The sequence below is a fragment of the Ceratotherium simum genome, chromosome 29, assembly GCF_057802395.1.
Source record: "Ceratotherium simum simum isolate JZ-2026a chromosome 29, ASM5780239v1, whole genome shotgun sequence".
Lineage (NCBI taxonomy): Eukaryota > Metazoa > Chordata > Mammalia > Perissodactyla > Rhinocerotidae > Ceratotherium > Ceratotherium simum.
Window position 1 is genome coordinate 4798088 of NC_141928.1, and position 25104 is coordinate 4823191.

The 25104-nt window shown below is 41.8% G+C and overlaps 1 protein-coding gene across 2 annotated transcripts in view; it reads left to right on the forward strand.

Annotated features, from left to right (window-relative positions):
• Positions 1–63: 63 nt before the first annotated feature.
• Positions 64–25104, forward strand: part of DDX31 (DEAD-box helicase 31) — a 78407-nt gene continuing 53366 nt past the window's right edge. Inside the window, exons 1-14 of one of the 2 annotated variants that reach the window (XM_087418866.1) lie at positions 64–280; positions 5284–5537; positions 5645–5720; positions 6704–6747; positions 7902–7972; positions 8948–9012; positions 14442–14486; positions 16287–16328; positions 17130–17194; positions 18747–18866; positions 18978–19084; positions 20008–20243; positions 21011–21187; positions 24642–24701. In XM_087418866.1, coding sequence (XP_087274992.1) covers positions 185–280; positions 5284–5537; positions 5645–5720; positions 6704–6747; positions 7902–7972; positions 8948–9012; positions 14442–14486; positions 16287–16328; positions 17130–17194; positions 18747–18866; positions 18978–19084; positions 20008–20243; positions 21011–21187; positions 24642–24701 — 1458 coding nt within the window. In that variant the 5' untranslated portion in view covers positions 64–184. The remainder of the gene's footprint in view (positions 281–5283; positions 5538–5644; positions 5721–6703; positions 6748–7901; positions 7973–8947; positions 9013–14441; positions 14487–16286; positions 16329–17129; positions 17195–18746; positions 18867–18977; positions 19085–20007; positions 20244–21010; positions 21188–24641; positions 24702–25104) is intronic. The other variant, XM_087418865.1, reaches the window with a different exon arrangement.

Genomic DNA, 25104 nt, shown 5'->3' on the forward strand with positions numbered 1-25104 from the left:
CCCGCCCTGCACCCCCGGCCCGCCGCTCCGCTCCCTAGTGCGGCCCGTGCGTTCGGGACCCGGAAGGGGCGCGGCCGCAGGACCCGGCGGGGCAGCTACGCGGGGTCCTCGCGCGCGTCCCACGTGGGCCCGAGCGGAGCCGCCGTCCTGGTTCGCGAGGTTCGGGCGCGCCTTCTCGCTGGCCATGGCAGCTGCGGACGGAGCGCTCCTCCACGTTTCCGAGCTCCGGGCCGCCGCCCCCAGGACGTTCGCCGGACTCCGCCTGGCCCGGGCGAGGCGGGTGAGTTCTGACCCGGCTTCAGACCCGTCTGCACCCGGGTCCTGACCCGCGGCGCGCCGCGAGCTGCCACCTTGTCTCTGGGTTGGGTTCCGAATTATTTACGGAGTTAAGGTGAAAAGTGAGACGTCAGGCAGCTTCTGGAGAAGTCGCTGAGCAACACGTGTCTCAGCCCGGAACACTCCCCCGCGGGGATGTTCTTGGAGCGAGTGTGGACGGGGACTGGCTCGGACTGCTAGTTGCAGGACTCGAAAGGTTGTGGAAGGGTTTGGAGGCTGTTTCCCGCAGAAGTTAGGAACTGACGCTCGGGCGTGAGTCCCAGCCCTGTCTCTTACCAGACACGTCGCTCAACTTCTCTCAGCCACAGTTTTCTTGACTCTGAGGGTCGTTTGTTTCAGGAATGAGGACTGGAGATTAGAAATTTCAAGAGTTTTCAGAAACGAGATGGATTTTTATCCACGTGCGATGGAGGGGGAAAAGAAGATCCAGCTCATCAATGTAATCCTCTCACTAGGGAGGGGAAAGAAAGATGCCTTAAACTTAACCCCAGCCAGAGTTGAAAACTGGTTTCTAGGATGGTTGACTTATCTCCTAGAAAGGAAGAGGGCTACAGGGCAGAAAGTCTGTTGTAAAATCACGTTACCTAAAAGACCAGGAAGGATACAATCTCGTGCCAACAAAAGTGTGTGTGTTTTCTCGAACGAGTAGCAGATAATTCCATTGAAAAGTCAGTTGCCAAAGTTCAGTTCTGTCCAACCGGTATGTTGAAGCTGAAATTCCTTGAGTTCATGTTAGCTCACACCAGCTAACACCCACTGTCTGGATTCTCTTTGGTGATTTTTTTTAGTGATAATCAAGCTTTAGGATTTAGAGGTTTTGGAGTAAGGAGTTTTCAGTTAGCCAATGGTGTAGCAGCATCTATACGGGAGGGGGGAGGGGAAGTACAGAAGAGCCATTAGGAGCATGGGATTCGGGGTTGGGCAGACCTGGGATTAGATGCCAGCCAGCCTTGCAACACTCCAGCTCTGTGACCTTGGGGAAGTTACTTCACGTCTCTGTTCCTCACTTTTCCTATCTATAAAGTGAGAACAATAATTTTTACTTCATATAAGGTTATTATGAGGATTAAATGAGACAATATACATAGAGACTATACATTTTCTGGCCCATAGAGGCACTTAATAAATGCCAATAATGAAAAATAAATAAAGGCATATTGGTTCCATTTTGGGTAATAGAATTGCTACATCAGGAGATCAGTGGGGTTCTTGTGCATGTACATGCTTAGTAACTAACACATAGGAAGTACTTACTAAAACTTTGTTGAATGAGTTGAATAAACAAACATAAGGTATCTGGTTTTGTAATTGCTTGAACCGCTGTGTCAAAAGAGTGTTAATTAGTGAGGTGATGACAAATGTCCACAGTGGCTTTGTCTGCATCTACATTTTTGTTTATGTCTTGAATGAGAATTAAGGATATGCTGATCAAATTTGCCAGTAGCCTGAACTTGGGATGGGTAGCTAATATGCGAGATTTGGAAAGACCTTGACAGCTTAAGTTACGATATATCTAACGCTATACAAAATATTTTCTTTCTAAAAATGTTTTCTGATTATTAAACTGATGTGCATTTATTTTAGGAAATTTGGAAAGTAGATTGAAAAAAACCCTGCCCATAATTGCCATACTCAGAGATAACTCTGGTTAACATTTTGGTGTATACTCTTCTAGAAAGCAATAACTTAAAACAAAATAGGGATCAAACTATACATGATACTTTCTAACCAAACAGGATACAATTAATAAGTGATATTACAGCATTATGTCAGGAACCCGGGCTGTGGAATGAATGCCTGGGGAAAGCCCGATCCCTCAGTGATCCTGGGACAGACACCTCACATCTCCGCCTCAGTGTTCTCATCTTAAAATGGGATAATGCCAGTACTGTATTGATGAATGAGACACTTCATGTAAGTACTTAGCGTATCACCTGTCGTATAGTAACTATGTGTTTATCAGTGTGTTTATTAACATCAAAGATGTAATGTCTAGGCTGTTAGGGCTAGATGGGCCCTCGAGGTCATCTGCCGTAATCTCCTCATTTTACAGGATCAGGAACAGACTTAGAAGTGACTTGCTTCATGTTGTGCAGCTAAATTTTAGTAGATCCAGGTATGTTCTTGCTCCTTTCTGCTCAGATGCACCTCACGAAGCATTTCTGCCTCCTTTTGTCCTCTCCCCTTGCTGCAGCCCATGATAGTCGTCGTCTTTTGTGCTCCCATAACCCTTTGTACATACCTCTTTTATTGTACAAATAGAGGTTTGGATTTGTGGTTTTACACTTTTGTCTCTTCCACTAGTCTGTGACTGCCTCAAGGGCTAATCTTCCAGCTTTGTATGTTCGGAACCAAGCTACTTGACAGCTGCTAAGTGGTCAGTTTTTTATTTTCTATTTTTTTATTTTTTTTGTGAGGAAGATCGGCCCTGAGCTAACATCTGCCAATCCTCCTCTTTTTGCTGAGGAAGACTGGCTCTGGGCTAACATCTATGCTCATCCTCCTCCACTTTACATGGGACACCACCACCACATCATGGCCCGACAAACGGTGCGTCAGTGCGCGCCCAGGACCCGAACTGGCGAACCCCGGGCCGCCACAGTAGAGCGCACGCACCCAACTGCTTGCGCTTGGCCCCAAGTGGTCAGTTTTTTAAATAAATATGTTATGGATACTGGGGGAAAAAAGCTAACAACTAGTGGAATAGTGTCCAGATTGTGGAAAGGGCTATTTCCATTGGGTGTCTTTCATTCATCTTATAAGTATTGATTGAGCACTTACTTTGTGCCAGACCCGGGACCATGCAGAGGATTCAGTGCTATGCAGGACAGACTCGTCCATTTCTTTATGGAGCTTACAATCTAATGGGGAAGACAGACACCACACAATGAATTTCATTCTGTGTTTGTTATTGTACTGAGTGCTACAGAGGAAAATGAGGGTGCCAGGAGAGCCAAGAACAGGAACCCTGTCTTGACTGGGTGGAGAGAGGATGTTAGGAAAGGCTCTTCTGAGGACCCAGTACACCTAGATCTCAAGGATGAGTATGAGTTAGCCAGCCGACGGGAGGGTTGGAGATGTGGGTGTGAGAATAGCATGTGGAAAGGCCCTGAGGAGGAAAGGATCATGGTACATTCTGGGAACAAAGGAAGACTAGCATGGCAGAGGGTACAGCTGAGACTGGTGAGATGGGCAGAGGCCAGATTCTAGAGGGCTTTGTAGATCATGTTACAGATTTTTTATTTTAGCCTAAGACCAATGGAAAGCCTGTCTAATATTGTGCTTAGCTCTGAATACTTGCTTTCAGAGAGAAGTTGACCTGGGAATAAAGGGTGATTAGGTTGATAAAGGATCTAAAGTTTGTGTCTTATTTGGAATATTTATTCCAAAAAAGAAGGAAAAAAGGAGTTACGTGATGTATGAAGCAGTGTTAACGTACAAGAGGAAGTAAGCTGGTTCTGTGTTGCTGCAGAAAACAAAACCTCAGACTAGTAGGTAGATGAGTTCAAGGTGGCAGATCTTGCCTGAATGTCAGAATCAGCTTCCTAACCCCTAGCATTTGGTCTGCCCCAAGGGATGGAGGTAAGTGAGAGGGGGTATGTAGGCAGAAACTGCAAGGCCACCTGTCAGGGAGCCTGTAATTGGAATTCCCCGCATGGTGGGAGTGGCCTTTAGGCCTTTTTGTGCTCTGAGAGTCTGTGATTCTGTAAATCATGTAAAATCTACACATTTCATTCCGCCTTGCAAATGATTCAACAGACGTGAAACTTGACTTCATCTCTTTCTTTAATCTGAAAATTCATAAACTTGGGACTTTGTAGAAATAAATTTATAAAATGAAGTAGGCGAGTACTGCCTTTATTAATATTAAATATTTGAAATTGTGTTTATTGAATTGCTTAGTTATAGAAGTCCTTATGGTTGCCAGGAACAAAGAACTATTGTTAGGTTAGTCTGAAGCTGACCATCATGGCTAAAGTGAGCTGATGTGTAAACGGAAGTCATCATTTCAAGCAAAGAGGAAAATAGGCTATTCCACGAGGAACCAAAACTCCAGAATAACAAGCACTGGCTACCCGGGATGTTTATATACATGTGTAAATTGGAAGAGAAGGCCAAAGAAAATGGAGGAATTGGATGTTTCTTCTGCTAGGGGAAGTCTGGACATCATGCATTTACCCACCTTCGTGTTATGGAAATAAGAAGCAACAGGCAAGAAAATATGTAGTGTTGTAGCCTGTAATCGACGATCAGATGGGGAAATGAAAGGCAAGGAAAGTTGGATATAATTGTGATAGAAGTGATGGATGGAGCAGAATTCTCATTTGGAATGGAAACGGCGAGTAGGAATTGTCTCCAAGCCACTGAATCTGGGGGAGCAGCTTGAGGGGAGAGAATGACAGCGATCCAAGCACTCTAGGGTAGAACAGTGATGAAGGTTTCTGCTTCCTGGGCATGAGCTGGGACGCAGCATCCCACTTGTAGTCACCAACGGCTTTGTTGATAGAGAGAAAAGATTCATTTTCCCCCTCGCCGTTCTTCTCGTGTGAATAGATTCCTAGGGATGTCTATTCACTTAGCGTGCACACCTCACAAGGTAGCTAGGTTCTCTCTTCCCTTAAAACAGACTCCATTGGTTAACATTCAGCCTGAAAAATGTTTCTCTCTTCGTGATCCTCACCCGCATCTTGGTTGAGTTGACAGTTAAGATGGATGGTGAGGTCTAGTAGATGAATGAGCTGAGATTTTGTGGGGTTTTTTTTCCTTTTGGAAAAAAAGCTGAGTCAATGAATCTGATTGCAGACCCTAAACTGTTGCTTGACATATGGGGCATAATGATCTCTGCAGGGAGAGATGCAATTCTGTGGGCAGTCAGGCTTCACTCTGAGGTCTGTCTTCATGGACTAATGCATCTCTTGTTGCTCTCTCCTTCTGGGAACAACGCAGCAAGCAGAGGCCACCAAAAGAAAATACCAAGCGTCTGGTGAGGCTCCTCCAGCGAAACGGAGGAACGAGACATCATTTCTCCCAGCCAAGAAAACTGCTCAAGAAACTCAGAGGACTTTTAAGAGGAAGGCACAGAAAACGTTTTCTCCGAAGAAGTCTTTGGCCGGTGCAAGTGACAGAAACCAAGAGCAGAAACCGTGTGTTAAGACTTCATCATTGTTTAAAAACAACCCTGAAATTCCAGAACTCCACAGGTATGTCCAGGTGCAGATGCACTTCGGGAATAAAAGGAATTAAGTATATTCTGCCCTTTTCTTTGTTTATTGGAACTGATGCCTGGGTTTATTTTCATCATTTGCAGACCTGTAGTAAAGCAGGTGCAAGAAAAAGTGTTTACTTCAGATGCTTTTCATGAACTGGACCTCCACCCACGTTTGGTAAGTATCTCTCAGTGTTTTATGCAGTGGATTTCTTGGTGTGTTCATTTATTCGGATTGTCTGTGGAATGATAGTTCTAGGAAGAAAAATCAAAGCATGGTTATTTCTGCTCCAGGTTACCTGAATGAGCTCAGATGGATGAGATATTCTTCTAGGACAATTCAAGTGAGCTTAGGTTACTGCTCACTGGCCTTACCCCCAACTCCACCCCTGCTTTCTTTTAAAGAACGAAAGATTTTTCCTCACCTAATTGAATTTAGGACTGGGACGCCACTTACTGGCCTTTAAGACAACCTCTACTTACTGGATAGATATGACATCAAGGCTGTTCTGGGTGGCAGATGTCACGGTGACCATAGGAGAGGGAACTGAGCTGGCATCTTGCTGTTAAGAGAAGTCTCTAGTTACAAAGAATTGAAGGAAGAAGGAGGTATTTTAACATGCGTTTTCTACAAACAAATGGATACTTTTTAAAAAAAAACCATGAATGAGTTTTCCAGAATTCTTTATGAGAAAGGAGAGAAAAAGGACTCTGGATTTCCTTTGCTCACATGGTCACAGCTCGCCTCCTCCTTCAGGGTGGGTTAGATGACCTTGTTTTCTCCCCTACAGGGTGAGCAGAGTTTTCAGCCTTGGTACTGTGGACACTTGGGGATGGATAACCCTTTGTCATGGGGACTATCCTGTGCATTGTAGGATGTTGAGCAGCATCTTGTGCCTCTACTCACTTGATGCCGATAGCATCCCCTCCCCTAGTTGTACCAACTAAAAATTCTCCATACGTTGCCACATGTCCGGGGAGGGGGGTGCAGAACCACCCTCAGTTGAGAACCATTGAGCTGGAGGAACTTGATTTGATCATGGTCATCAGTTTTATCCTGGTATTTTCTCCTTTTTTGCATCCTTGTTTGCGTTAGATATATTTGTCCCCCAAAAATTGATAGTTGAAGAAAAATATTTGTTTTTTTGTCTTCTCTTTTAGATTTCCACAATAAATACAGGCTTAAAAATGTCTAGTATGACCAGGTAAGAGTTCCAGGCCAGTCTTGATTTTCCTAAGACTTAAGTGGGTATAACCAGATGAAATCTGAATTGTCTCTGGAGGACAGAGCAAATTTGTGTCTTGGCATTAGAGAACTATGCCAGATTATTGACCATCAAGGCCTTTACCTGTCACTTAGCCACTTGGTTTCCCTACCTGTTAAATGGAGAGACTGGGTGTCCATCCAGTTCTGCTCTCAGCTCTAAATTATAGGAAATCTCTGGTCCAGAAGATGGTCTGCATAAGATCCCACTCTTGTCCATGCTTCCCTGAAAACAATTTGTCTAAAATATAGAATTTATCATGTCACTTCTTAGTAGTAAGAATTAGAGTTAACCAAAAAGACAAGAGTAAATATTTAATTGGATATAATGGGATACTGAAAAAATTTTTTAGAGTGTTTGTTAATAGTGATGACTCCTGGAATACAGACTAGAGTAGTAAAAGACGTGGCGCACAGATGGACTTCCTCTCTTTGAGTATGCACGCCTCTGTACGTTAATAATAATCAGGTTTTACTTGTAAGTAAAAATTAGCGAGAATATTAGGAGGCCCCTAACCAATTTTTTTTTGTTCAGTTTTATCAAGCAAATTTAAATGATTTCTGTACCCTTTTTGTTGTTTGTTTTTAAATACACGTGTAGACACACATCTTAGTGTGTGTGAAACAGTCAGATCTTGGTTCTCTGGAGAGTGGACAGCAGTTCCTGGCTCTCTGGATGGCTCACAAGCTTCCTTTTACTCTTCTGCATGGGAATCTTCCCAGAATGTTTTATTGTGTTTCATGTTCCCTGTTAGAGAAGGCGAGAGTGTGTGAGGTATGCTTTTATGGTAGCTCCAGGTTGTCAACATGCTGTCCCATTTTTCTTTTTAATTAGCCTAGTAGAATCGCCAGTCTGAGGCTTGCCTCAACATTTTCAGCTAAGTTCCAGAAATTTAACTGAGGTTTTATTCTTCTGATCATCATAAGTTTCTCAGCACCTGCATTTGAATGTTTGGGTAACTTCTAAGGTGGCAGTTGATAGACAAATCAAAGCATGGGGCAATTGCATTTTGTGTATTCTGCATCTCTGCCTGTAAACATAAGTGGGTAATATGTTATAGATAAGCACATGTTCTTTCTTTTGGGTGGCCCAAGTGTTCAGAAGCAAAGCATTCCTGTGTTGCTGGAAGGCAGAGATGCTCTTGTGAGATCCCAGACGGGTTCAGGTCAGTCGTCATTTAATTTCGCCCTTCGTCCCCTGGTAGCCAGGCCATGGTCACGTAGAAGGTTCTGTAGTAAGATGTCTGTGGTGGTGGCTGCTTTGTTTCGTTTGGGGGAGGGAGGCCATGCTTGCTTTTGATTAGAGCACTGAATTTGTTCACATAGTGAAAGGAAGGGGAAGTTTGATGGAACCATGATCAGGAATGATCAGGATGTAGTCAAGTTCTGCTGTCATTCCTCAGAGCCTATTTCAGGGCTTCGCCACGTCCCACAGTCTGTGGCCAGAGCTGCCCATCCTCACTCCAGTGGGGGTGAGTATTTTCTTCTAGTGCTAAAACACAGTTCTGGCATGAGCGCACTGATTGGGTGCCAGTCATTTTGCTCAAACGTGGAACACAGTTTTTGAGTGTTCCAGAACTGTCTGGGCTTGTTCTTCTGACCCTCTTGTGCCCTTGATGGCAGGTCAGCTATTCTCTGCTCCCCCCAGCCCAGCCAGCATGCAGATGGGTGGAAACCCAAAGCTTTTGCCATCCTCTGGTTTCCCCTTGGTCTTTAGAGGCTAGCTCTGGGATTCAGGCTGGCTCCTAATCACATCAGCCCTGCAGAGGACATTCACTTGACCACTGAAGCTTATTTGAGAGGTTAACGACCACTTCAAAGAAGTTTTCTAGCTTCTAGGAACAATTATCAAGTTGAGCTTTTGTGTAACTTGGGAAATGTATCATGGTCTCCCTTGTTAGATGGCTAAAAGAGCTGAAGCTTCAGGGTGTTATAGAAGTACAGAATTTACAAAGCAGAGTTAGGGGCTGTGGCAGACAGGTGAATTCAGTTTTCACCTCTCTTAGATGTATGACATGCACTTTCCTTTCCCCTGAATTTAGTACTACCCAAAGAGAGCAGAGCCCGTTTCCTTTGCTGTCTTTGCTTTTCTTACGTGTACAGGGTCTGTGATTGTAATTGGTTTTCTCCTTTCTTAAAAGGTAAAACTCTTGCTTATTGCATCCCTGTGGTCCAGTCCCTTCAAGCAATGAAATCAAAAATACAGGTGAGTGTAAAATGTGTTTGTTGTTATTGTATGTAGTGCGTAAGAAACCATCAAACTGAACTTCACAAAGCAGTAATATTGGGACCAAAAGAATCTGTTTTCACTTAGCATTGTTTTCGTAGCTAGTGCCTGGACCAAAGGGGCCAAAATTGGGTTCCTTGGGTTCCCTAGGAGGCCAGTTAACTACCATGTTCCATAGGCATAGGCATCATCTCAAAACTCAGCCCCAAACCCCACAAATACAGCCCTGGGTGGTCTCAGTGGAGAGGAAATGGCTAGATGAGAAATAGGAAGTGAGCTGGGTTCACAAACAGATGAGAAGAGCTAATTGGTTGCTTTCTTTCTCAGTTTGGACATCTGAATTAGACATGTATCAAGCTTACCTGATGTTTCAGTGGCTAAGTAAGTAATGATAGTATTGAATTATAGTCCATAGACTAAAGTATCCATGAGTCCAAACGATACATATAAATTATTGAATAAAGAAATAAATGGGGAAGGAAAAGCCCTTTCTTATAGTAGATTCCAATGAATAAATGTAGAAGAAGTGATAGAAATAGAGCATCATCATTTGGCAGATGCCACACTAATATTATTTCAGGCAAGAATCATCATAGATGCTAAAATGAGTGGATGAAAGTGTGATGAAAAATGGGATATTTACTTTGTCTCAAAGTATCTGCCCACAGATAACTTGTTTTTTTTTGTTTGTTTGGAAGATCAGCCCTGAGCTAACATCCATGCCAATCCTCCTCTTTTTGCTGAGGAAGACTGGTCCTGAGCTAACATCTATTGCCAGTCCTCCTCCTTTTTTTACCTTTTTCTCCCCAAAGCCCCAGTAGATAGTTGTATGTCATAGTTGCACATCCTTCTAGTTGCTGTACGTGGGACGCCGCCTCAGCATGGCTGGAGAAGTGGTGTGTCGGTGTGCACCTGGATCTGAACCCGGGCCGCCAGCAACGGAGTGCGGGCACTTAACCGCTAAGCCACGGGGCCGGCCCCCCCACAGATACTTCTTAATCACAAAGGGGAAAACAGTAACTTGACAGTGGGGAAGCCTGGCTGTCACCACTTTAATGAAGTGATCAGAGTTGGCATCACCAGTGCTGAGATATGTCAACCTCCTGTGCCTTCTTCCAGGTGCACGGAGGATGCAACAGCACTTTGTGGTTTTCTTGCCCAAAATGCATAACCCCAATTTAATCATAAGCAAATGTCAGACAAACCCAAATCCAGGGCCATTCTACAAAGCAGCTGGCCAGTACTCTTCAAAAGTATTAAGGTCGCAAAAGACAAAGAAATACTAAAGCTCTACCCCAGGTTAAAAGAGACAAAGGAGACATGAAAGCTAAATGCAGTCTGCGATCCTGAATTGGATCCTAGTCTGGAAGAAAGACATTCATAGTTCAGTTAATGGAATCTGAATAAGGTCTGTAGATTAATAGTATTGCATCAATGTTGATTTACTGGTTTTGGTCTCTGTACTGCGATTTTGAAAATCGATAATGTAGGGAAGCTGGGAGAAGGGTATAAGGGCATTCTTTGTACTATTTGTGTGATTTTTTTGTAAATCTAAAATTATTTCAAAATGAGTGAGTTAGAAAATTTTTATTTATTTTTTTATTTATTTATTTTTTTTTTTTAAAGATTTTATTTATTCATTTTTTTCCCCCCAAAGCCCCAGTAGATAGTTGCATGTCATAGGTTCACATCCTTCTAGTTGCTGTACGTGGGACTCGGCCTCGCGTTGGACGGAGAAGTGGTGCCTCGGGGCGCGCCCGGGATCCGAACCCGGGCCGCCAGCATCAGAGCGCGCGCACTTAACCGCTAAGCCACGGAGCCGGCCCTAGAAAATTTTTAAATCATTAAAAAAGAAAATCTACACAATCATCCAAATGATAGAACTTTATATAGCCATTAAAAGTAATATTGATTTCAATTACTATTTGTGAACTTAACAAGTTCAGGTTAATTGAAAACAGGCAGGTTATAAAACAGTATGTATAGTGTGACTCAAATTTCATAAATAATAACCTATGTATATATGTATGCATAAAAAGACAAAGATACTTAAACTATTAGTCCTGGTTTTCTCTGAGGAAGATAAGAGAATTTTATTGCCTAAAGGTGGCTGATTTTTTTCTTCCCATTGGGCGCTTTACAGTGAGATAATTCCTATAAAGTGCTTAGCGTTGTACCTGATACATAGAGAAGAATAGATGTAAATTATCACAATAATGTAGTAAAGTCTCATCCATTGATAAACTCTAGGAGATCTTCTTGCTAGTAGAGGGTTTTTTCTTCGTACAAAGTTAGCGAGTTTGGGAATATTTGAGCTAGAACGGGTTCTGCAGTTCTAGCCCAACTGTCTCATTTCATAGGTCTGTGAACCAAGGACAAGAGAGAGATTAGATTACATTCCTAAGGTAGACACTGTGGTGGGCAGCTCTGCTCAGATCTGGATCTGAGTGACTTTAGGCAGATCTTTGCATCTGTCTGTGCCTTCATCTGTGGCGTGGGGATGAAGCAGTGCTTAGCTCCCAGAGTTTCAATGAGGATTAAGTAAGTTAATGCAATGGAGGGTTGAGAACTGGTATCTAGTAATGGTACCTGCTCAGGAAGTGTTCACCATCGTCATTGGTCCTGTGGCGACTCTGAAGGGCAGTGATTTGATTTGCTTATATTCAGAACCATTAGCAAGCCATGTAGTTGTTTTTATTTGTTCAAATATTTTTTAATATCAATAACCGCTCATTCTATTGAAGACTGAAATATGCTGTAGAAGAGTTTTCCAAGCCCAAATTTAATTCACTTATTTCAAGTAATATTCAGTATAGACCCTTGGAGTTCATTGTAAAATGATTTGACCTGTAAAAAACGTGTCTGGAGGGAGCAGCAGATTCAAGGCACCCAACAGAGTCTTAAATTACTCTGGTGATGGAATGAGAATGGACTGCTTTTCTGTGTTTTCACTCTTTCCGTTATTTTGGCTCTGATTTTTTTAACATCACATCCATCCTTCACTCACTTCTGCCCTGCGAGGAATTGATTTTTCTTTCTTCTTCTCTGTGTAGTAACACCTTTTGAAATGTCAGAATCTCCTACCGTCACACTGGCACATTGATACCGTTGTACTAACATGTTTACCGTTCCTCGCCTGGGCTGCAGCGCAGTCTCACCAAGTTGATGTTGAGTACAGACAGCTCTAGTTTGAATTCCAAATCCTTTTCTCCTTGTGGGTAAATGTTTCCTATGCAAAACATGAAAACCACACCTGTAATTGAATTTGCTGCTAAATCTGCACTTAGCTTCTGCACTAACATTGTTTTGATTCATTCACTAAATGTCTGTGAGCACTTTTGAGGTGCAAGGGACCTTTGACTTCGGGGCCTTTATCTGATTATTTTGTTTTCTTCTGTTATTATTACTATTGTTTTTAGATATAATGTACATATTTTAAAAATTTAGAGTATCAACAAATGTATAGTGAAAAGTCATTCTACTCCCCCTTCCGCTGAGGGGCACCATTCTCCTCTCAGGATGTAGTGGTCCTGACCACCAGTCTCTGTATCCTCACAGGGATAGTCTTTGTGTATAAAGCAGATATGAGTATACATAGTTCCCCTTCCCCCTTTAATTGAAGTTTTTATTTGTTTGATACACAAATGGTTGCCTGTTATACATGATGTTGTCTGCCTTGCTTTTGTTTACTTAATATGTTTTGGGGATGGTTTCTTGTCAGTACCATGTTGATCTGCCTTGTTTTTTTAATGACTGCCTAGTATTCTACTGTATGTGTGTACCATAAATTATTGAATCATTCCCTCATTGGTGGAATTTACATTATGTTCAATATTTTGCTGCAAACAAGGCTATTATAAATATTCTACATTCTGTAAAATACTTTCTGACTTCTTTATGCACATGTATGAGTGTATCTTTTAGAGAAATTCTTATAAGTAGAATTTACATTTTTATTTGGGAGATAATGCAGAAATTGACCTTTAAAGGAGTCACACCGATTTGCACTCCCACCAGTGGTGTACAAGAGTTCTTGTTTGCTTGTGCCCTTATCAACACTATCAGCTGTTTTATTTTTGCTCATTTGACAGGGGAAAATACTATATTATAGTTTCAATTTGAATTTCTCTTAAGAGTAAAGTTGAACATCTTTTCATATATATATAAAAGCTGTATTTTGAATTCCTATGTACATAAATTAGCTGTTTATATCCTTCTCTGTTTGTCTCTTTGAGTTGCTGATCTTTCTTATTTTTAATTGAATTATAGACCTTCTTTTTAAGCTGAGGAAATTGGCCTTCTCTTATGTGTGGCATATTTTTTTCCCACCTTGTCATTTGACTCTTGATTTTATTTAGGTTATTTTTACATTCTGAAATTTTAAATTTTTATGTAATAAAATTTATCAGTGTTTCATAGTTTTTGAGTTTTATGTCATCTATAAAAAGGTCAACTTAATTCCAATCTTATTTTTCTAACTTAATTTTTTTCTAGGAGGACTTTTGAATAATCCATCTTTTCCTACTGATGTAAAATGCCCCTTATTTCCTAAATTTCTATATGTATTTGATTCTATTCTAGACTCTATTTGCTATTATTATTTCCATGTGCCAGTATCAGTTTTTTAAAACTACTATAGATTTAAATTGTTTTAACATCTGATGCTATTCAGATATGTCTTGGTTATTCTTGCGCATTAATTTTTCCATGTGAACTTTGAAATTAGCTTGTCTGGTTACATATATTATTTTATATATGCATATATATACACATATATGCATATTCATGGCATTTTTCTTAGAACTGCATTACATTTATGGATTTATTTAGGGAGAATTAACTTATTTATAATATCGAGTCTTCTTATCCAAGAACAGGATACATCTTTCCATTTATTCAAATTTTATTTTAGGCCCCTCAGAAGTATTTTTTAATTTTCATTATATAGATTTTGTCCATGTTTTGTTAAGCTTATTCTTTTTATCTTTTTGATTGCTATTGTAAGTGTGATTTTTTCCCCCTTCGTTGTATTTTCTAACTTTCTGTGTTGGAAGGCTATTGATTTTTATATGTTAATTTTGCATTCAGCTAGTTGACTGAATTATCTTCTTTGTAATAGATTTTCAAGTGATTTTCTTAAGATGTTTTTTTAGGATGAAGTATCATCTGCTAATACAATTTTTCCTCCTATTTTCCAGATATATACATATTTCTCTTGTCTGATTGCATAGGCCAGAAACTCTAGAATAGTGTTCCATAAGAATGAGAGTAGAGGGCGGTCTTGTCTCTTTCTTTAATGAGACTGCTTCTGATGTTTTACAAATGGCCACCCTTAAGTTCTGTCCGTCTGGACTTGTGTAACCTTCGTTCATTCGACTCATGGCATTTCTTTCCTTCCATGTCCACAGCGCAGTGACGGCCCCTATGCTCTGGTACTCGTGCCAACGAGAGAGGTAAGTGGTCTCACTTTTGGGATGAGTCTTAAGCAAGTATTTTCAGTGATATTCTGTTGAATATAAAAGTGGTTTTAGGGGCCGGCCCAGTGGCGCAAGCGGTTAGGTGCGCGTGCTCTGCTGTGGCGGCCTGGGGTTCGCCAGTTTGGATCTCGGGCACACACCAACGCTCCACTTGTTAAGCCATGCTGTGGCGGCATCCCCTATAAAGTAGAGGAAGATGGGCATGGATGTTAGCCCAGGGCCAGTCTTCCTCAGCAAAAAAGAGGAGGATTGGCGTTGGATGTTAGCTCAGGGCTGGTCCTCCTCAAAAAAAAAAGAAAAAGTGGTTTTACCATTTTCCTCCCTACTGCACAAACCACTGCACCCTTTCCTTTGCTTGGGATCCATCCTTCTAGTCCCTGAAAGAAGAAAAATTCAACTACTCTTTGAAAATCATAAGTATGGAAAAGCATTTCCCTGTTATCTAAAAACTAATGACTCTATAAATTTCTGTCCCTTTAAAAGGAATTAAAATAATCACATTTTTGTACTTTTTTTTTTACAACTTAATTCAAAAATAAGAGCAATCAGCCCTAAAAATGAACTTTTATTTTTTTTAAGAAGCCACTATACCAAAAATTTTACTTGTTTCTGAAAATTAAGCTTCTTGATATTTTTCTTCTTTCTTGGTGGAAATCTCTCCTGTTTGACTTATTTTATTTGCCTACAGAGGCAATTTCAGATTAGGGTATCTGTTTTCTGTATGAAATGCTAATTACTTCCTTGTAGAGAATTGATCCTGGAGGTGGAGGTGTCAGCCCCTTGTACAGCCTGCAGTGCCCGTCTCGGCACAGTCCAGTGAAGGAGCAGGCCTGAAGCTGTTTACATTTTCACAGCAGCAAACTTGCTGCTTCCCTGGGATGTTTCATGAATGCTCAACATGTGGGAACTACACATATCCTTGGATAAGGAGATTGTGTCGAGGCTTTTTTGATGGTTGTTAATGGTTATAACCTACATTAGTTTTCACTTTCTCTAGTTTCCACTGGGCTTGTTGGTTTATTCTTTCTTTAATAAACTTGGGGAGTAAGCGTCTCTCAGTCTTCAGCTACTGTTCTTCCCTGGCATACTTTTAGGGTACAGTCATATCACCTTTATAATTTTATTTATTTATTTTTCCCACAAAGCCCCAGTAGATAGTTGTATGTCACAGCTGCACATCCTTCTAGTTGCTGTATGTGGGACGCGGCCTCAGCATGGCCTGACAAGCGGTGCGTCGGTGTGCTCCCGGGATCCGAACCCAGGCCACCAGCAGCGGAGCGCGCGCACTCAACCGCTAAGCCACGGGGCCGGCCCAGTCATATCACCTTTAAAGCAAAGTTCCTGAAGGCTAGCCCGTTGCATCACTGTTCTGATTTACGTCTTTATGCGTATTATCTTCTTTCTCTTTCTAAAGAGAGCCAAATTCAGGTCGACTCTGTTTCGTTTTCCTCCATCCTTGTGCACCATAGACTAGTACTTCTCTTTGTGGCACTCTGGGAATTTGAGCCAGCAGAGGGAGCACAAAACACTATTTTTGTATACATCCAAGAAATAGATGTGATGTCTCTACCCACATGCTCCAAACTGACAGGTTTCAGAATTGGTCTAAGGATAAGATGTATTTCTGAATAGCTTCTGTGTATAAGATTTGTTTTTTCTTAAATCTTAACTTGAGGTCCAAGTTTGGATCCTAATGACTTTATATTGTCTACATTTTAAAAATACAGGGGAGAGAAAGGACCTTGGTCATTATCTCTAACTTTTTAATATTTACAGCTGGCTCTACAAAGCTTTGACACTGTCCAGAAACTCCTTAAGGTAAGATGAGCCGTGAGTTCAGTTTTATCCTTTTTTCCTGACTTTTTAAGGAACGAGAAATATACCACAGTCTTTTGTTTATTTTCAAAGAGCTAGGAATTACTCTGATTTCCCTCTGTTCCTTGGATGTGTCTGTTCTTCTCAGGTACAATTTGTAGGTTTTTACTGATCTAAAACTTACTAACTGCTGATTTCCAGCTTGGCTAGATTACTAGTGTTTCCTGGTGCTTAAAGTCCTATAATCTGTTCCTCATTGTCACTAGCTAGCCGCATACAGAGATTCACAGGTGCATCTTAAGGTGATCCACTGGAAAGCAACTTACAAAGCTCAGGGTTTGTTTAAGGAAGAAAAGAGAGAAGGCTTCAGAGCCAAAGCCTGCCAACCCAGCAAATTATATTGAGAATTGATCTATTTTTTCTTTTATTGGGGTGGGGAGTAGGGAAGGATTGTGCTTGGGTTTTATCTTAACCAAAAAAAACCTAGGCAATAGACTTACTAAAATGTGTTTTCAGTTCAGGCTCCTTGGGGAAAGGCAGAGAAGCTACCAGAACCATTTAAAAAGCTCACCTTTCTCTCTCACAATGTTGGAAGCTGGTTATATAGCTATAGTTTAAGTTACTGCTGATGGTAACCCTGAGTGTGGCAATGCCTGGGAATTGTGTCTACACAGTGACGCCTCATGCAATGAGAAGCCCGAGTCCTCTCTCCCTACTTGTTTAAAGAAAAGGAATTTAGAATCATTCTCTGTGTTTTCAGTAAAGGGAGCTTTGCATTGATTTTGGTCTGATGTCTTTCTGTAGCCGTTTACCTGGATTGTGCCTGGAGTGTTAATGGGAGGAGAGAAGAGAAAATCAGAAAAAGCCAGGTAGGGGGAGGTTGGCTTGTTGTTAATTCCTTTTTGAATCTGTCTTTTGTGCCTTCCTATTCAGTAAAACCTGGAGAGAGCCTTGTTTCAGACTGTGCCTCCTAGTCCCAGTGCAAAGGGACAGATTGAGTCAGCAGGAAGTGGTCACCTCTAGACGGTGCTCTCTTTATCTTTCAAAATATTGATGAACCTACAAAGAGATTCCCTTCTGATGTGATCAGTAACAGTGCTCATTACCTTCTAACTCCCATCCCCCAGTACCCTGCAGTCCCCCTTGCTTAGTCTACATCCCCCTTGGTGACTCCCTTTTTGTGCACATTGGGAGTTTGGGGTTTTGTTGTTTGGTTTTACAAAAAAACAAGATCATAAACTTACATAATGCTTTGTACTTTGCTTTTCACACCCAAATACATTGATTCCTAATTCTCTATTAGAACTGGTAATGGGTGTCAGTAGAAAATTGTTGCAGCAAGTAAATCCCAAATTGTCTGCATTTTTTTAAAGACATTTTTATTGTATTATAGCTTAATGCTTAGTAGTAATAGCCAACTGTATGTGTAGTCTATAACTGAGGAGTAAATATTAAACTTGAAACCTATAAGTGTTGGTTGGGATTAGATTCAGTGTAAAAAACAAAAACATATAGCAGTGGCACAAACAATATGAAGTTTTATTTTTCTTTCACAATTAAGAAGCCTGACGGTGGCCCAGTCAGCTGGCATGCTGCTCCAGTGCCAGTACCCAGGCTCCTTCTGTCTTTTTGCACCACTAAATGAGGCTTCCATTTTCAAGATTACTTCATAGTATTAGATAGTTGCTGGAGGTCCAGCCATTACATCTAGTTTCCTGTCAGCAGGAACAAAGATAATCATACCTCCTTCCTTTAAAGGTACTTGTGGGATTTGCATATTCCCTTTATCTTTTTTATCCTATTGCTTGAACATAGGCACATGACCATACTTAACTGCAAGGGAAGCTGGAAAATATACTCAGCTAAAGGTTGGAGGCTTTTATTACTGTGGAATAATGAGATAAAGGATGTTTGGGTGTGAAAAATTAGATTTATTCTGCCTAGTCTAGGGGGCAAAGTTAGGCCCATTGTATGGAAGTTACAAAAAGGATTCAATATAAGAAAAAAGGCTCTAGTCATTAGAGCACGTTAGGCATGGGGTAACCCATTGGCGTAAGAGATTCCCTGGCACAGAAGCCTTCAAGAACAGGCCAGGTGACCATCTGGAATGTTCTAGAAAGGATCTGTGGCTCAGATGAGGGGCATTGGATTATATAGTTAAGAGTCCATTCAAAGTTAAGGTTTTATGTTTTACTATAATTTGAGATCTTAACAATTACATTTTACAGGAGAGAGAAACTTCAGAGGAAAATTAAAACTCAAATATATTATTGTATCCATTTGTCATTATGTTTGTCATGATTTCAAGTTGTGGCACATTTGCGCTAGACATGAATCTGTCTCCTTTGCCTCTTCCCTGTGTTTTCTACCGATACAGCCCCACTTGATTTACTTTCTTTTATGATATATAATTTTAAACAGACTCCGCAAAGGAATAAATATCCTTATCTCAACTCCTGGACGTCTGGTGGATCATATAAAATCCACAAAGAACATTCATTTTAGTCGGATACGGTGGCTGATTTTGGATGAAGCAGACAGGTGAGCCTTGTCCAGGAAGCATGAAAGGTAGAAGAAAAGGGCTGTTTCTACTGTCTTCATTGCAACATTTATTCTTCACGTAGATTAAAATTCCTTGTCTTGAAACCACAGAATCTTGGATTTGGGTTTTGAAAAGGATATCACAGTGATACTCAATGCTGTAAACGCCGAGTGCCAGAAACGACAGAACGTCTTGCTGTCGGCAACACTCACGGAAGGTGAGTTGAAAAGAAACGCTCTTTGTTGTTAATGGAGAGGAAGGGTTGTGATTGCCACCCACTGAGAGCAGCGTTCTTGTCCTGAAGATGGTGACCTCTATTCAAGTGTCTTTTCTAGTGTAATCACCTACCTTTCTCCTAAAGAGATATTGATCTTTAAACAAGAAATTCTTTAAGCTCATTTCTGTGTTTCCATCCTCCTGAGGTGGGAATTCTTCACTCTCTTTTATGGCTGGGAACACCAAAGCTTGGAGAGTTGTATCACTCTCTACCAGAATCACCCCGCACAATGAGCCATTGTCTGAATAACAGTGCAGCTTTCATGTTCTTGTGTCTGGTTTACTTGTTACTAGCCGCATTATGGTATGCACATACCAGATGCCATTTATGTGACCCATCAACAGTGCTCAAAGTACATTCTAAATAACATTAATTTTAAAGAGATAATCCATGAAAAAGGGATTCTGTGCTCAAAAAATTGGGGAAATGCCACACATTACCTCCTCTTCTTGGAGATTCATGGTGCACGTTAACACAATAAAGCTCCCAAGAAGGCCTCTAAACCTGTAAAACCCTATGAGAGAATCCCATGAAACCTTTTTATCAGGGTTTTCATAACTTACTTGACCATCGAACTCTTTGTGGGTGGTGGTGGGCAGACATCTGTTAATGTCCCTTTCAATGGTCTTCCGCAGGTCAGAGTTTGGAAACACTGGTGTGGATGGGTTGTTAGGTGTAAGAAGAAATCCATGGGTCTGCCCCCCACCAGAATGACAGTAGGGCAGATCAGTGCTGGCACTTGGTGTCGCTCATGGAGAGTTTCTTAGTGAGCCTGGATGTGTGGTGTGTGTGGGTGTGTATACGTGACAAGTTCCACAGTGTATGCTTGTCATCTCTTTTGCCTTTTTCACTTTGTATCCAAGGTGTTACACGGCTAGCTGATATCAGTTTGCATGACCCAGTCAGTATTTCTGTCCTGGATGAATGCCAAAATCAGTCTCACCCAAAGGGCAAAGCAATTCTTGAAGTCTCTCCTCCACAAACTAGCAACAAGCTGGACAGCTTTGCAATACCAGACAGTCTCGATCAGCATGTGACATTGGTGCCCAGCAAACTGAGGCTTGTCTCCCTCGCGGCCTTCATCCTGCAGAAATGCAAGGTAGGACTGGGCCCTAGACTCAGCTTGATCCAGGGAAGGATGACCTGTTTTGTTTGTGTCAGGCATTGATAGCAATGAGTTGAGAGACACAAACACACACACACGTTTTCCAACTTAATAGGTTTGTGAATGCAGACCTTAATAGATATCTTTTCAGTCAGTGGTTCTAGGGTTGTCGTAAAGAATCAGAGGTCACTGATGGCCCTTATGTTCAATGTGAAATCTGCCTTAAAGATCTTTTCTGGGACTCATACTGGGCATGTCATAGGTGGTAGAAACATGTTGGATGTGAGGCAGATATAGGGGCCTGTGCCTGTGTTTTTTAGAGAATCATAGTATTTGTATGTTTATTTACTAGATTCATGTGATAACTTTCTCTGGTATATGGGAAAATAGTAGGTAGAAGGGCTTGAGAATGAAGCTTCCAGATTTACTGCATATGCGGAGCCTCAGCTGGGTGGTATTGTGTATGGTGAGCCCTGAATGAATGAAAGGAACAGAGCTAATGTGCAACTTCACTCTAAAGTATATTTGTTTTTCTCAGATAGAGGAAACCTGTTCGAGGTTATAGCTATACCATTTTCCTTTCCTACCTTCTTTGTAGCATGGAGTATCAGTGTTATTTTGTAAAAATAATTCAAGGCTGTCTGTCACCTATGTTTCCAACTCGAGGCCACCATGACTATGTATTTTAGAGAAATATTCATTTTGGTGTCACCTAATCTTAAAAGCTTGTGCTTATTTTCTCCCCCTTTGTATCAATGTAGTTTGAAAAGGACCAGAAGATGATTGTCTTTTTCTCGAGTTGCGAGCTGGTGGAGTTCCATTACAACCTCTTCCTCCAGACCCTGCTGAGCAGCGCAGGGGCCCCGGCATCAGGGCAGTTACCATCTGCCTCCATGCGATTAAAATTCCTGCGGCTGCATGGCAACATGGAGCAGGAGGTGAGCACTAGCCTCCCCCTTGAGTGGAAACAGGAACACACCCGAGTCCCGTCGAGCTTGAACTCTTCCTCCAGGCTCAGCACTGGCTTCCCTCGCAGGCTCCACTGGGCTGGGGAAGAGCAAGCCTGAAATGGGTGACCCGCTGGAACAGAAGCATATCACACCGCTGTGTTGATGTGGGCAAGGGGGTCTATTGTTGCCGTTTGTTCTTGCTCCGGGGGCTGGTCTCTTCCACCTGAGAGAGCTCACAGTCCTGGCTTGGCCTGAATCTACCTCAACCAGCTGTTAAGGCAACAGAGTACCACTAAGTAGCTGGCACCAGGGAAGGGTTTTGCCTTTTTAGTACCCAGTGTGTAATTAGGGCTTGATGTCTTCAAATTAAGAGCATTAATGGAGCTAAATTGTGGATCCCATATGGTACTGCTGAGCACGACTGCTGTCATTGTCAGCAAGATACAGCGCTGTCTCTCTGAACACTTTTGGTTGGGAGAGGGGACTGTGTATCAAAGGGGCTTCGGGTCTCAGTTCTGTCTCAGCTCTGAGTAATATTTTTATTCAGGGAGAAGAGTGTAACATTTTTCTTATCATAGGTACTTAGCTGCATAACCCTCGTTCCACTGCTGGTAAGTAGGCCATCCACTTAAGGAATCAGGGCGGAGGACAGAATGAGGTGAACTCACTGGAATTGGAAAGGAAGGACACACAGGGCTTGGAAGTAGGAGCCATTTTGTCCTCAAGGAGAAGTTACCAGGCAGCTGAGAAGACGAGGCAGAATGAGGGAAAGCGGAGTGAGACTTGACTAGAGCTGGCTGAAGAATCGTAACATGTTTAGAGCTAAAAGAGACGTAATGGAGATCAAATCCAGTTCTTTTTGTTTTTGCTTTTTTTGTTTTAGTCGTTAAGGAAGTGGAGGCTTAGAAAAGTGAACTTGCTCGTGGCCACTCAGGGACACGGCCACTTCTTTACCGAGATTATGTAGAATTTTCTGAACATTTCAGCCTTTGTGAACTTGATAAACTCTTGGTTTTTACCTTCAGGATCCCTGAATCAATCATGTCTGTTCATTTCATAATGTAATATCATTTGTGATGTTTGCTTGTTTCTTTAAACTTAATTTACTAATCCTCTGGGTCTGTTTTCATCAGAGGCATTCTGCAGGCTAGGTCTGAGGATGATGAAGGAGCCGGATATGGACTCAGAAGAATCTAGGAATTTGAATAGATCATACAGAAGATTCTGTAGTTAAATTACTTCAAACCATTTATCTCACATTATAAGAGGATAGTAATCTAGTGGGGTGTAGATAGCCATGTGCTCTGGGGGCACACTGATCTGTTCTAGTCCTGGCTCTATCCTTTACTGACTGTGTGACCTCAGGAAAGCATTAAACCTCTCTGTGCCTCAGTTTCCATGTCTCTAAAATGGAGCTAGTACTACTACCTATTTTCCAGGGTGGTTGTGACGATTCGTTGAGTGAGTGCAGATAAAGTGCTTAGTACTGGGCCTGCCGCAGAGTAAGTGCTCAGTAAATGTTAGGTGCCGTCATTGTTATTTCTCTCTCAGGAATAGTTTAATAATTGTCAATATTTTACTTATGTTGTTTTGTTATTGTGTAGCCTTCACGGCCTCCCCATGAGATGGGGCAAAGATGGGAGGGAGTGTCTGTGTACTTCGTTTTATAAGTGCTGAGGTTCAGTGTCTTGTCCCAGGCTAAGCTAAAACAGTCCCAGTCACATTTCCTGGCTTGTTACCCTGAGCATTGCTCCACATGACCTTAGTGTGGTCTCCCTAAATGATTGACCTGACCCTGACCAACTTTATGAGCGTTAGAGAGAGGATACTGTTGGAAGAAGTTGCTGCATGATGGTTGTGATGAAGGCTCAAGAGTTTGGTAGTTTTTTTCCTTACCCCAAATCTGAATACATTATGTCCAGTCTTTAAGGTATTTTGGGGGGTTTTATGGACTTCTCTGGTTTTGACTCTATAATGCCACGGTTAAAAGTGACCCTTATAAAGACCATGCAGCAAACTGGGCAAATGCAGCTGTCCTTTTGAGGGTCTGAGCACCGGCTCTGGAACACAGCTCTCTGGGTTCAGATATCAGTCCAGCCCTGTACTAACTGTGCGTGTCCCTTGGGCAAGTTCCTTTACCTCTCTGTGCTCAGTTTCTTCATCTGGAAACGGGGTGGTGATGGTACCTACTCGTAGGGTGGTTATTCAGATTCGGTGAGTTCAGACGTGTAGGATAGGCCAGGGCTGGTCCATGAAAGCTCTCAATACGTGTTGGCTGCCGTCATCCACTATTCTCAGTGAGGTGTACCCTCAGATTCCAGTTATGTGACAGATACATGCACGTGAGAGACCAGAATGAGGTTCACCTCAGTGGCATAGTGGCTGTGCCAAAGCGGAAGGAGAGACTTGACTTTTTTATTTTTTCCAAGTTTTTTAAATTTAGTTATATTTCCTCTTTGTTTGATGCTGACAGATGGACATGGTCAAGTCTCAACTGCTTGCAACGCTGTGACTTAAACACACTCCGAGTGTGCCCTTTGCAGATTCACACTGGAAGCCTTTGAAGTGTACATGCCTTTTGGTCCAGCAAGTCTGCCTTTAGGAATGTACCCCAAAGGAATAATAAGCGTGTACGTGAGGACTTATCTAGAAAGATATTTATCATAGCGCTGTTTGTGATAGTGAACAATTGGAGACAACCTCAGTTGCAGTGATGGGGCATTGGTCACATAAATGATGGTACACCCATTCAGCTGCATACTATATAGTCACGAGGGATGAGGTGGTTTTTGGATATTTATTAGCATGAAAAGATGTTCACATTCTATTGATTTGTGATAAGAGCATCTTAATAGTATAGGTAATATGCCATTTTAACAAAGCCACGTATTTGGTTATGTTTTATGTAGAAAGGGGCTCGGGAAACATCAAGGTGTTACCGGTGGTGGTTTGCTTTGAGTGGAGGGTTGATTTCATTGTCTTCCTTTGACTTAAATATAATTTTTCTACAGTTAAAATATATGGTTTTATAATTTTTTAGTATTTTTTTAAAATTAGTTTATAAAAAATTGCTTCATAGCAAAGGTTGATTCTCATCTCTCTGTAGGACAACGTGTTTAGAATCAATTCAGTAACTTGTGGCCTTTGGCCTTCCCTGCTCTGGTATTGGCCATTTCGGAAGGATGTGTGCGCCCTGGCATTGTCTTACTGAAACGGGCTGCCCTTCGAGCTCCGCTGCTTTGCCATAGTTTGAGAAGTCTAGTCCTGTAAGCAGTCTTATTAGAGGATGTGAAGAACCCACTTCTTCTTCTTTCTTGGCAGAGCCTCTCTGTGCCTAAAAATAGTTACAGCAGAAGGAAATTGGGAAAGTTATGGGAACCTACGTGTACCTTGCTGGAATTGATCCCAGAGTTGTAAGGCCCCGTTTTCTTTGTTTTTGTAGGAAAGAACAGCAGTGTTTCAAGAATTCTCACATTCCAAAACAGGCGTCCTCCTTTGCACGGTATGTATCATTCTATACTTTGTGTGAAGATTGAAAATATCTATAATGGTGGTGGTTGCAGTTTTCCATCTCTCAACAATTTGCCTCGAAGTCAGCCCCACAGAGAGGGGGAATACCAGGGGCCTTTGTGTGTCTGATCTCTTTGCACTTCTGGTTTGCCACCTGACTGTGCAACGGATAGCCGGCTGCCACTGTGCAGAAGACTTGGCGATTTGCTCACTAATAGTGACAGCTGTTGGTCTGAAAACGTGTGAATCTTGGCGATTTCTGTCCCCCCAAACTTGTAAATTACAGCTATCGGGAGTAATTAGAGCTGAGAAAGTCTTTCCACAACAAAATCACTCTACTTGCCTCTGCTCGTCTTCTCTTAGTGGAAAATAGATACACTTGGACAGCTTTTATT